This window comes from Anoplophora glabripennis, unplaced genomic scaffold (genome assembly GCF_000390285.2).
Source record: "Anoplophora glabripennis isolate ALB-LARVAE unplaced genomic scaffold, Agla_2.0 scaffold31, whole genome shotgun sequence".
Taxonomy (NCBI): domain Eukaryota; kingdom Metazoa; phylum Arthropoda; class Insecta; order Coleoptera; family Cerambycidae; genus Anoplophora; species Anoplophora glabripennis.
The window spans coordinates 72,117-85,689 of NW_019416897.1; the positions used below are offsets into that span (position 1 = coordinate 72,117).

The 13,573-nt window shown below is 34.7% G+C and overlaps 1 protein-coding gene across 1 annotated transcript in view; it reads left to right on the forward strand.

Annotated features, from left to right (window-relative positions):
* LOC108905708 (mRNA-capping enzyme) overlaps positions 1-8,924 on the forward strand; it is a 51,692-nt gene extending 42,768 nt beyond the window's left edge. The window contains exons 5-7 of the mRNA XM_018708691.1: positions 5,576-5,683; positions 8,208-8,441; positions 8,528-8,924. Of these exons, the coding sequence (XP_018564207.1) occupies positions 5,576-5,683; positions 8,208-8,441; positions 8,528-8,745 (560 nt within the window). The 3' untranslated portion in view covers positions 8,746-8,924. The remainder of the gene's footprint in view (positions 1-5,575; positions 5,684-8,207; positions 8,442-8,527) is intronic.
* The last annotated feature ends 4,649 nt before the right edge of the window (positions 8,925-13,573 follow it).

Sequence of the window (13,573 nt, forward strand, 5' to 3'; positions counted from 1 at the left end):
ATAATGGGTATTATTCACTCGGTGATTTAGGCCACTCGCCTGCGGCTCGTGGCCGTAAACTTCACCTCGTGAATAATACCCATCATTATACGCTCGTTGAATAATATACTATTAATACGCTATTTAGTCAAAAAAATTGTCTTCGATGTAGTCCCAATATTCAATACTTGATAATCTGGTCAAAATAGACCAAAAAAATAGTGGTAAGTTTACAATAATTCACATAGAGCTAAATATTGGTATAGGTCTTCGGTACACTATTGCAAAGGAGTTTTTAAGAGCTGAACGTATGGGAGATTGGCAAGCTCATTTGAATAGCATTAAAGAAATCAGGACATTTTCCTTATGCTAAGTCTGCCCACTTATATCTGCAGGACATGCTACAATTAGATAACTCAATGGACCTAGCGTTTATCAAAGGTTTATAGCAGGATTTTTCACTGTTAGACGTTCTGATAAATTAAATTGTCGAATTTCGACGGATATGGTGATTGTGCAACCAATTATGAAATCAATGACGACTGATAGAAGTGTTGCTCGTGGAAGAAGTACGAAAGATAGTGTCATAAGGAAATGAGTTTAGCGGTGAATTCTGTGAGTGAAGGATTGGAAGATCTCGCTGATGTTAGAATGGAAACAACAGATCATCAGCATGTAGATGCAAGTGATTCACGAGTAAAAAGAGATGTTAAAGACATTAACAAACTTCTTCAATGGTTTTATCACATGATCCTTTCCTGAGGTTAAAAAAATAATATCAATTGCCAGTGGAAACGCACCAGACGATAAATTTTTATTGATGAAGGTACTTTTTGACTTATTCTAAGTTGTTTTTCTAAATTGTATCACGTTTAGGTGTTACAAAAAAGTGATACTTTATTGTTCATCTTCCATTCACATAAAGTCTGTCACGATTTTGAGGGGAGGTTTTGACATTAGCCCAACAGAGCTACTTCTACTTGGTTTGCATCCGTAATTAATAGCAAACACCTGACTATTTCTCAATTACAGGCTTAACAAATATTTTCGGAATAATACCTACAAGTATTGCTAGATTCAGAAACCCAGAGACCACACCACATATACCGATCATGCATTTCACAGCAGCTACTTCGAAGCGTTTGGGAAGTTAGAAAAATGACATAGTAGCTGAAGAATATAAAGAAGAAACTCTGACTGAATCAAGACTGAGGAAAATTTTTTAACGACAATGCTGACCGTTATTACTGACGCTATTCTCCTTCTCTTCTAATTTTCTACTTGTTCTACAGTTACAGTAGCGAATATTATTAGAATGTCTATTAATGGAATGATTTCTCACAAAAAAAATGAAATTTTCCTACAATTATTACACAGCTCTACAAAAAAAAATTGAGAAAATCACCCCTGCAGTCTATCATGTTTTATGGGTCGCTGAATCCAAATTCGGGGTCCATTTATCCCCATCACGCCAGGATTTTTCATAACCTCAAGAAATAATAATAATAATATCTCTACTCCTCATTCTAACTACAAGAATTAGCCCATAAGTCGGAGACTTGTGCGGGAGAGGAGGCGGCATATTATTATTATGCAGGCCGCATTTGCGCCCAGGAACGACTTATGTTGGTAGGCCCTAACCACCATTCAGTGCAATAGGCCCAAAAACGTAATAAATCCTCTATCCATTGATCACTCAATCCCCGAATTTGGATTCTGTGACCACGAAAACATATGATAGACTTGGTCAGACTCCATGGGTAATTTTCTCGATTTTTTTTTGTGGAGCTGTGTTATTTTAGTTCTACACTTTAACGTTTATTTGGGAACATTGAAATGCTAATTTTTGGATTCCACGTAGGTGCTAGATTTTATCATCTCCTAAAGCAGTAATATTCCCAATACGCTCTATAAGGAGCTCCTATAATTATCGCGTGAAGAATGCGTATTCTGGAAGTTCCATAATTTTCCAATTTGCCCTAATGGACGGAATTTAATTCCGTCGAAGAGGAATCGGCTGTTGCGCGTTGCATCGAGTGGTTTCTATCAAGTCGTCTGGAGTTGCCTAATTTTGAGAGGGCGTGGGCGTTGACTGATTGAAAAACTAACAAGCCAACAAAAAGTGACCGATCCATCTCGGCGGGACGTTGCCTCACGCTGTTTTTTCCGTCGATTGTCCACTTAATGCGATGTTTAACAATCATTAAAGCCGCAACACTTGTTTGCCGTCGCATATAGGAAATATGCATGACAATAGCGTAAACAAACAGCGATGCGCGGGACACAGTAGTGTTACGTGGTGTTAAAGATGTTAACGAAATTATAAATATAGAAGTTACAGGCTGGTAAAGTGATTTTCGTCACTAACCGGACCTTTTTTTCCGGAGAAAAATAAATAAATATTATTCCATGTGTTACATGCGCTGTGTATAAATAATCATTAATGTAGTGGCTACGGTGATTGATTATGAATATGCAAAGGTGAATGGTTGTGAAATCTTCAATTATTGTGCTTGAAAGAATACGGACCGTCTCATTTTCAATGGGAGTAACTACTGGAGACAATAAACATTGTTGCGTCAATTTTCAAGACAAATTCGTGAAAAGAGAAATTTTTTCCCAAATCTGTTGTTTTTTTTGACACTAGGATTAAAGTAAAAACCATTCGATCGGTGTTTATTTTTCAACGTATTCAGTATATCAGTTATTAGTTGGGCTCAAGTTTGATAAATTATTATCACGGCCAACTCATTTTTCGAAATAATTGCATTACCTAACGAGCGTTCAAATAAAAACGTGGTCAAGTTGGTTCTGAAAATTTGGACGTAGGGCGTAGCGTATAGCAAATGAACTTAAACGTCATCTGTCAAAGCGCTATATCGCCGCTATCAATTTGAATATTTTCGTTTTAAAAAGCGTTTAAAATGGTGTTTTCTCAAGAACAAAAAGTGTTTATCATAGAGTCCTACTTTAGAAATGGACGCAAGATTGATGGAATATGGAAGTATTCTATTGAGGAATGTTTCATAGAATTTCAAAATCAATTTCCCGGCGTTGTTGAGTACAAAATTTTTCAAAGTGCAGTTCAGCGTTGTGTTAATGTTTTTCGTGAAACGGGCAGTGTAACAAGAAAAGAAGGAAGCGGCCGACCTAAAAGGCGGACTGAAGAATTAAAAGAAAATGTCCAACAAATAATGGAAAATGCGCCAAGAACTTCTGTACGTGTTTTATCACAAATGGTGGGAGTATCAGTCGGTACCTGCCACACAGTGTTAAAAAAAGATTTGCGTTTGTTCTCCTATCGTTTAACTTGTCAGCAAGAACTTCATGAAGTTGATTTTCCGCGACGGGCTGTATTTTGTGAATGGTTTTTGAACAACTACGGTGAACTTCATAATATCACCTTTTTTTCTGATGAAGTCTGGTTTCATTTAAGTGGTTACGTAAACTCACAGAATATGAGAATGTGGTCTTCTGAAAAACCAGATAACTTTTTTGTCGAGGACCCTCTACACGCTCAAAAAATTGGAGTTTGGTGTGCTCTCAATCGAAGGAGGATTTATGGACCTATTTTTTTAATGGTACTCTTACTGCGCAAAGGTATAGAGAAGAAATTATCGCTCCTTTTGTTAACCAGCTGGAAGAAAACGAAATTACAAACTTTTACTTTCAACAAGATAGCGCAAGGGCACATACGGCAGGCGCGGCGATGAATATGTTGAGGGAAGTTTTCCAAAATCGACTAATAAGTCTCAATGCTGAACATGAATTTCCACCGAGGTCATGTGATATTACGCCGTGTGATTTCTTTTTGTGGCCTTACCTTAAAAACACTATTTGTGAACTGCCTATTCCTGATTTAAACCATCTGTAGACATACTTATAGACAAAATTCGTGAAATTAACAATACCCCGAGCATCTTAGAAAATGTCTTTAATTCTTTGAGGAACAGGTGTGAAAAGTGCTTGGAACAAGGAGGAGGACACTTTCAGCAGCTGCTTTAATTTATTGTTATAACAAGGAGGGGGACACTTTCCGCAGCTCCTTTAATTGTTTGTTATTGTTATCACGATTATTCTTTAAAATAAAGTTATATAGTCATTAACGTTATTGAAACTGACATCTGCTATACAGCTCGTTGAGAAATGAGGTTAAGTTGGTCGCTATAAGCTACTCCCTACGTCCAATGTGTCAGAGCCAACTTCGACCACGTTTTTATTTGAACGCTCGTTATATACTGTGTGAACAAAATTCATATTTTTTTTCCAGTTGAAATTTAAAAAAATCGCTGAAACAGGTCAATTAGTAGATAGAAATTGTCGCTTTTTTGCAATATTTTCTATTTTTTTGAGCCATGTTTGACAGACCTATAACATTACCGGCATATTTTTTTAAAAGGACGCTCTATATTTATAGTGTGAATAGACCCTTCTAAAGACGAATTCAGTTATACAGGGTCGGAAAGTCCTCATGGTTCATCGGCCGTTACGTGAGAAATAAGATCCACTTCTTATTTGTGGAAGGGCGAAATGGGCGGTGACTATTAGACGCCTTCATTATAGCCATCTTTCTCTATCGCACGGATTTCTATGACTTCCTTTATCGCTCTCACGTAACGGCCGATGAACCATGGAGACTTTCCGACCCTGTATAAGGTTATACATACTTTTTTGTCAGTTTTATATAATATAATATGAATTTTGTTCCATCATTTTGACACAGTGTATATCTTCGGAAAGCAAACACATTTTTGTAGACCATGGCCAACTACTCTTCTCTTTAAAAATAAATGGAGGTTTGCTTTGAAGCTCTATAACCATGAGTTCAACTATAAAATTTGTGTGTGGACGAGATATAACCTACAAGGCATGATTATGTTGTCACTGTTATTCAGCGCCTACTTGTACAAATCATTGCTTTGTACTAGCAGTGACTTACTAATCTGTAGGTATTATGACAGTATGACTAGTGTTATAGTAGGCGAAGCTTACGAATGCTGTGGGAAACAAATTTGCTCTTCAGACTACAACCCTGTCCAACGTACACCCACAATATCCAGTAAATATCTGAAGTAATTGTCAGTAGAATCACCAAACATATACCGATTTCGAACTTATAAACATTTTGGTTTTAACGTTTTCACGTATGCTGCTGATATTTAAAGCACTATGCTTTCTGAATTTTTATACCATGATCTACATTCCCGATCGCCGACAGGTTGATGTTCTTGGTCTAGGCTCTGTAGGGGCAAACCCGCCACCAGAACCCTCAGGCCCGCCCTGATGTTCATTTTGATTCTTGTTGTTGATTCTACGTCTCTATGGAACTGCTCTTCATACAATGATGGGGAAAAAAAAACTTGTGATACGTGTTTCTAAAGGTCAAAAGTAGCCTCCATATAAATATAACCCCAATTCAAACCGACACATTGTATTAGTAAATATATGTTGTCTGTATTTCATAAAATTATTTCTTTTTTTATTGGTAAAACGTCCAAATTGTTTTGTTTAAAGTCGATGTTGATACCCGATCTCAAATTTTTGCATGTATTGTTTATGTGAGTTAATGTTTAACGTCCCCGTCATTTGTTTACAGATGCCCTAGTGGGGGTTCACTGTACACACGGCTTAAATAGGACGGGCTACTTCATCTGTCACTACATGGTGGATCGATTGGATATGTCGCCAGACGATGCCATTGCGAGTAAGTGCTTGAAAACTTGGACGTCTGTATATTAGTCCAGTGGCGACGACCCAGAACATGGTGAATGTGGTCATTTTCCATGAACTACAATATTTTTGTCACACATCGGCTACAAATGTGTTAAAAGATGTATTAAAATGCATAAGCGGCACATAGTGAGGACAAAATAATAATTTACGTTACAAAAAAATAACGAAAATCCATATTTTTCCATTTTCTAAACATTAATTAAACCGTATGAACTTTTTTGAAACTAGTTCTGGATTCATATAAGCGAAACATCGATTTTTGACATGCTTTCTTAATTGCAAAACTATTGGCTGTAGTAGAAAATTTCATTTAGGACAAAAGTGAAGAAAAACAAATAAAAAGCGTTTTTTGCTACGTAAATTCTTAAATGTATACAGGGTGTGTGTAAGTCGATGCATTCCTTGCAGGAGGTTGTCCCTAGATATTGTTAAAGAAAAAAATTATACAGCACTGATTTTTCTGAAAATAAAAATTATTTTTGAATTCCTTGTTCAATTTCGAAGAGAAACACTCACAGCGAGAGCTATTATTAATTTTGTCAAATAATAGATAGTGAAAAGTGAATCTAAAAACTGATAAAAATTTTTTAGACTGATGTTAACTGCGAAGAATAATAATTTTTTGTAATAAAATTATTACAAAAAAGCTGAGTGCATAATTTCTGCTATTTTTTCAAATTATTGAAACCGGATTACGCTATGCAATAAATCGATTTTATTTTTTTTACTCGAAAACGGTGCGTTGTAAGAAAAACAGTCCAGATACCTTTTCTTTTCCAAATTGAACAAGGAATTGAAAAATTATTTTTATTTTAAGGAAAATCAGTGGCGTATAATTTTTTTCTTTAAAAATATCCAAAGACGTGCCTGTGCGCACGCCACTGGTGAAACTAAAAACAATATTTTTATCGTAAAACATGTATTGTTGTTAATTGTCAAAGCTTGTCAAATTTCATTAAAATATTCTGAGCGGTTTCCGCAATATTTATAAATTTGCATTTTTTTATTAAAACTTTATCACCCTGTAGATCACAAACTAAGCGTTTTCGGAATATGGTATATTAAGGAAATTTATCACAAATCACTTGTACTAACCTCCTGCAAGGAATGCATCGACTTACCAAGCACCCTGTATAACCATATAACCACTGTCAGTGTTTTTTTTTTACCAGTGTTCCACGAAATAAATAATTTTCAAGAGCTACGTAAATTGCTAATAACATTTCGTGCATTTTAATCTGTTCTATAACATAGCTGATTTGTAAAATAAATTTTAATTTTATGGAAAATTGCTTCTTCTCAACCCCTGCCTACTGGACTATATTATATGAATATTTTTTCGAACTATAACGTCACTCGCGTTACATATTTGGTGGCAGTTTTAAAACGGAAATACATAAAAGAGAATTAAAATTCTAGGCGGAAGTAGTTGTCGGGGTTTTATTGCATGCACTAAATTTTATCATTTTTTATCTAGGTATACCCAGTTTAAAGTACGTAAAGTAGCTAAAATTGTATACAATCTAACTAAACCAGTCATTTAATTTTATAATTTCTGCAAGGAAAATTTATTTCACAAAAGCTATGTTTCTGACACCGTGGAAATAAATTATAAGGTTTGGTCTTGATTGGCAATAGGGCAGATTAATTTAATATCCAATTTTCCTTACCCGCTTTGTTTTTAACCAATCTTGTTTTAACTCAAATGAATTTTATAACAAGTTCATGTTAAAACAGGATAATTAGTATTGTAGCGTTTGGATTCTTTATACAATTATTATCCTAAAATTTGAACATTATTGGTGAAAATTAAAAGTTATTCTATGAAAACACTTTGGTTTCGAAATAGAGCTTAAATTAAAAAAAATACTTTCCAAAATGTCTTTGAAGACGTATAGCGTAGAGTAACGAAACTTAAACTATTACATAATTTAATTTAAGTTGAAAGAGCCTACAAGACCACTGGAATTTTCTCTTTCTAAATGTCATAAAGACGAGTTAAGTGGAACTAAAAAAACTTTTTTGTTGTGTAATAAAAACGTCTTTTCCATACAGCTGTTACTTATTAATTAAATTGGATACAATCCTTAAATAATGCGACTTATTTTTTAAATAAAATAAACAAAACTCATTGAGAACATTCATACAGCGTTTGATGAAATGGAAAACAATATGGAGAACTACAACTGGGAACAAGAGCTTCGACAGAGTATTCAATTATGCATCTCACATGGCGGTGGTCATACTGATCAGCTTTAATAATTACACTTTGATTAAAATGTACCACATTTTTTTCTAGTCGCAACAATATAATTTACTCTTTATCAACTGCCCATACGACCATGAACCATTAGAAATTCTGGAAAACTGAATAGAATCACTCCATGTCATACGTCTTCAGAGATGTTTTAGAAAATATTCCGTTTTTAGCATGCATAGTACTATTTTTTCTAATTTTGTCCACACAAAATGAAATGTTGTTAATTTTGTTTCAGAATTTGAGGCAGCCCGAGGCCACCCGATGCACCGCCTTCATTTTATAAACGAGATAAAAAATTCGAAAGGAAAAGTGACGAACAGTCGCGAAGAACACGGCGCAGATACGAATTCGAAAAAATTTAATGAATATTCCTCACCTTTAGGTGACGCCTTGCAAGATTACATCGATGACCATCCGGGAAGAGGTTCTTACAATAGATCAGGAAGAACACATGAAGACTGGAGGAAACGTAAGTACCTTTTTAAATAAAGCAATGGTGGTTCACCTTCAAATATTTCATGAGGGTTTTATTCTTGATCGACTCAATTTTTCCAGGGGACACGCATGGAGAGCCCAAAGTTTCAAGCTTTCGTAGTTTCAACAAGAACGACTCCAACGGGAGGACATCTAGGAGTTACAGGTACGACGATAGAAACAGACACAACCGCGAGAAGCATTTCTCAAAGAGTGAAAGGAATGTGGTAAACAGTCATCCTTATCATAGGGACACCTCCAGCACTAGTTCTACCGGAAACTGGAGGGAAAGACCTTGATGTCTCTTTGGATGGTCAAAGAATCTTTTGCACTGCTAAATTGCTGTGAGTTGATTTCTTTAATTTCGCTGTAAATTTCTTAATAAGTAGCTTTGTTGTAACTGCTAACAGTATTTGCTTAGTTTTTTTTATTCTGGTGCCTTGTAAGGTTTTTATATTTGTAATTCCTTGTTTGATGACTCCATTAAAATAAAGTTTTTTTCCTCAATATAAGTTGTTTTCTTTCAGTGATACCAATCATTTTAGAAAGCCAAACAAAATTTAAACAATCTAATCCGAAAAAAAGACCATCATACTGCAGATTAAAATTTTAAATTTCTTATACCTCATCAGGTATAAATAAATTATGAAATAAATAACGAAAGCAATTTCTTCAAGTGGTTTATTATGGACGTACTCTTAACCATAATCAAATGTTCTTGAAATTATCTTTAATGCGCATGCTCAGTAACATTGATATAATTTTAATTTATTAATTACTATAAAAGTCAATATTGTTCTATAAATTTAAATATATAAATTCTATAATTCTTTTAGTTTGTCACTTGAAGTTTGAAACTTCTTAAATATTTCTAATATTGCCAGAATATCGCGATATTTAAGGTCTTGACAAAGAATACATTTTTTCCAAGGTCGAATATCGTTCTATTAAAAATATTGAGAAATTCTTCATGTCAATGTATATTATGGGGTTGTCTATTATTTGGCGTATGTGACGTCACTACTAAAAAGGTATATTGTGACTTTTACTCTACAGCTACTGGCACAAAGCATTGCTTTGTCAAAAAAGTGTTTTAATGATAATATGGAAAGTAACTACTTTGCGTGCTGCAATCCTATCCGGCATTGAACTACTCCCGCAATATCTAGTAAACAGCAGCAGAATCACCAGGCATAAACCGGTTTCCAACTTATCTCTCTCGAGAACTATCTCCTCAGAATTGCGTAGGTGAGTCGACCGGTTGTGTGGTTGAGATATAACCTATAAATTGCGTAATATTTTAATTGTTACTGCTATTTGATGCCTCCTGGCATTTGTTTATACCTACTGGCAGAGAGCGACCTACTAATCTGTAGGTACTACTATGAGTGATTACCTATTAATATTTTTGTAGACATCTACTCTGCGGACTAAAACGCCATCTGGAATTGAATCACACCCGCAATATCTGTTAGAGTTAAGATCATTTGTCATCAGAGTCACCAGACACAGACAGGTTTACTAATTCTCATTAGTACACCACTTGTTAAGACCATCGATAATTTTAACTGTGTAGATGTCGAGCTACCAACATTTTCTGATTTTGTTTACGCATGATCTTAACTCTGGACTACATATTACTGGTATATTTCAATGCTGAATTGTGCTTTAGGCCGCAGAGTATTTGTTTCCCATAATGTTACAAGTTAAAAATGATCTTTAAAAATTTATAGGTTCATTCAAGATTTTGTTCTTCAAACATACTTTACCACCAGCATAATTATTATTTTCTAATAAATTGTTCTCTACAGATTATGTTTTCAAGCCACGTGACGTGACTGAGCTTAGGCAACCCGACAATGCACGATTGGTAACAAAAATTCCCTAAATCCTGGCGTCACCAATATTAATGATTCGTTTCCAATGAACAATGGCAAACTGTTACGTTTACGTTCGAGATAATGCGATCGCTGATTGGTTGAATAGAATCTCGTGAAAAATTACACCAATCAGCGATCGCAATATCCCGAGCCCAGACTTAACAGGAATTGGTGCGGTTTATTTCTGTAAACCAAAGATATCACATAATCCCATACCAAAAAGTCAAGGGGGTGAGATCACGTAATCTTGGTGGCCAGTTGGCATTGGCGTTTCTCGAAATAACCCATCCAGGAAATTGTCCCTGCAATAAATCGTCTGACGAGATGTGGTGTGAAAAATATTGTCTCTATCAACATCTACCAGTTTAGATCGAATATATTCTATTAGGATACCCCTATAAAGCTCTCCGTTAACACAAACACAATCTCGATCATCGTCCTTAGAAAAAAAATAAAGTCCCATCATGCCTTGAACTCAAATGCGACACCAAAGGGTGAATTTCTGAGAATAAAGAGGATTTTCATCAGCCCAAATCGATTTTCCACTGCTCTAGAAGCTAGTTCGCAAAAGTTCTAGGCAGATGAGATCAGCTGACTTCAGCTCTTGAGTAATTTGGACTCTTATAAGTAAAAGTAGGTAAATAAGCCTTTAACTGAAGATCGTGATGCAAAATTTGCCACATTGTCGTCTGAGAAACACCAATTTCTAGAGAACGACGGAGTTTCGGATCTTCTCACACTGGCTTCAGCAACGATGTTGTCCTATGATCGGGAAACTCGACGACGTTACAGATATTGACTCATCTGACAGTCAATTGGCGAGTTTCAGGCACCAGATCTTTGATTTGCTCAACGTGGGAATCATCAGTTGAAGTCGAAGGTCTTCCTGATCGAGAATCATCTTCAATTGACTGACGACCACTTTCAAATCGTGAAAACCATTCGTAATGTTGCGTTCGACTCAAAGCATCATCACCGTAAGTTTGTTTCAAAAGTTGAAACGTTTCTGTCAAAGTTTCCCTCAGCTTCACACAAAATTTTATGTCGCATCGTTGTTCCAGAAAATCGCACATTACAAAAATCGTTACTAACACTTAAGCACTCAAATAACAATATCACGGAAACTAAATAAGATATCAACAATCGAAGAACATGTGGTTATAGAGGAGGTTGTGCGCAAGAGAATAATTCTGGTTCCCTTTTAAATACTTAAAACCGGTCCTGATCCATGTGGACATATTTCAAGAACATGAAGATAAGAGAACCAGGAAGTTGTACCTATTTAAATAAAATCTTTTTATTCCCCACCTTTTGTTGGGTACGACAAAATATTACGCCTTACCGGGCGCAACAGTTGTAAACGTAGAATCGATAAGAAAAATTGTAATATCTCAATAAACACCGAACTGAGCCCTACTATGAACGCTGAGAAATATCTTATTTACATACAAGTGACCCAGACATCTCCACTCTACACTGAAGTAGTGAATCAACAAATTTCTAATACCTAATAAAAGACTTCCTTACAGACATGCTATTGTTGATATCTAAGATTTACTTTTTATCGACAACGCAACCGTTATGAATAAATTTTGTGTTGAATAAACATACGCCCAAAAAACGGGTCAAGCCAAAATTATATAACTCAAGTGAATTGTTGGTAAACATTTCTCACAGAGTTTTGTAAGGAGGTCCTCTGCGGCGTATGTTCAGGTAAATTACGATATAATTATTTCCCTGTAATAAATATTAATTTGTTTATATTTTGACGTTTTTATACATTTTGCGTAGGAGCAAAACGAAAAATTTATTGGTGGGAGTCTTGGAAAAATTGTTTTTATCGATATTTTAACACGTGCATAACATTTATCAAGATTCACTGTTACTCAGTTATTCATTAATTTTAAATATTTCATAAAGTTACGAACATTCCAAGTCATTGCACTTTATACAGGGTGATTTCACTTTAAATACAGAAACAGCAGGACTAGATTCGTTATCGAAAAATAAGTAGAGTTTGCTCTATAAACTTTTTTCCTGCGGGACTCGGTATTGGAGATACAGGGTGTTCAAGTTTACAAAAAAATGTATATTTTATTGAATTTTCCTAATAAATTAATGTGTTTATTTCATGAAAACCTCCTGGTTTTATGCAGTGACGTACTACTAAAGTATCCACCAACTTTTCCCATGAAAAGAATACGCCATTGGCGGTTTTTTTGTAGAAATAATTTTATTTCTGGGAAAAATAAAGTAAATAATAAAATAACATTAAATGTATCTTTTTTATTTACGCAACACACGAATAAAATAAAAAGAAGAAATCCTGATAAGTGTAGTGAGTCACAGTGACATCAGTTAAACCTTTTGCAAAATCTTTTAAGTTTCTAAATTTATGAAAATGTATTATTTTTACAAATTACTAATTCCTACAGAAACGGTAAAATCTGTACAAATAAATTGGGAGGTCGTTTTGGTTGAAAATAGAATTTATATTTCAAAGATGGTAAACGTGCGCTAATTCTGCGTTTTAAATAATTTTGTCTGAGTTACGACTTATTTTTTTTATACTGGGTGACACTTTACCGATGTATTCTGCACACAAAATTTTATTCCAATATCTTTATTTGTCCAGAAAATATTTAGAACAAATAACACTGTTTCATTTTAACATCTTTAAAAACAATATTTTTATTTTATATATTGGGTGTTTAATTTTTTGAAAAATTTAAAAGATCCTTCATCTTTGGCAAGCTAGTCTGTTACATTTTGTATGATGAAATGTTTTAAATAAATTCTTGAACTAATATTGTTGTGGGAAAGAGCTGCCCTACGCACTACAGCCCCATCCAACATTCAATAACACCTTCAATATCTAGTAAACAGCTTAGATCATTCGCCAGCAGAATCACCAGACGATGACCTGTTTTGAATGTATTAGTTCTCGTCAGTATGACCGACCAACGATTGGATCTATTGACTGTTTTGAGCGTGTGACATATAACCTTCAAAGTGTGTTATATCTTAATTGAAAGGTCTTGTAACAAAAAAAATTGTAAATTTTGTTTCGTCTATTTCTTTCTTCTTCTCATTTATTTTATGGTAAAAAGTAAACACAGTTTTAAAGAATCGAATAACCCAGTTAAATTTTCGTAACAGCTTTGTCAAACAAGTGAGTGTTTGTGACACATAACACTGTTTGCTGGACAAACACATTGTGCTTGCTAAAACTAATATATTAAATAGT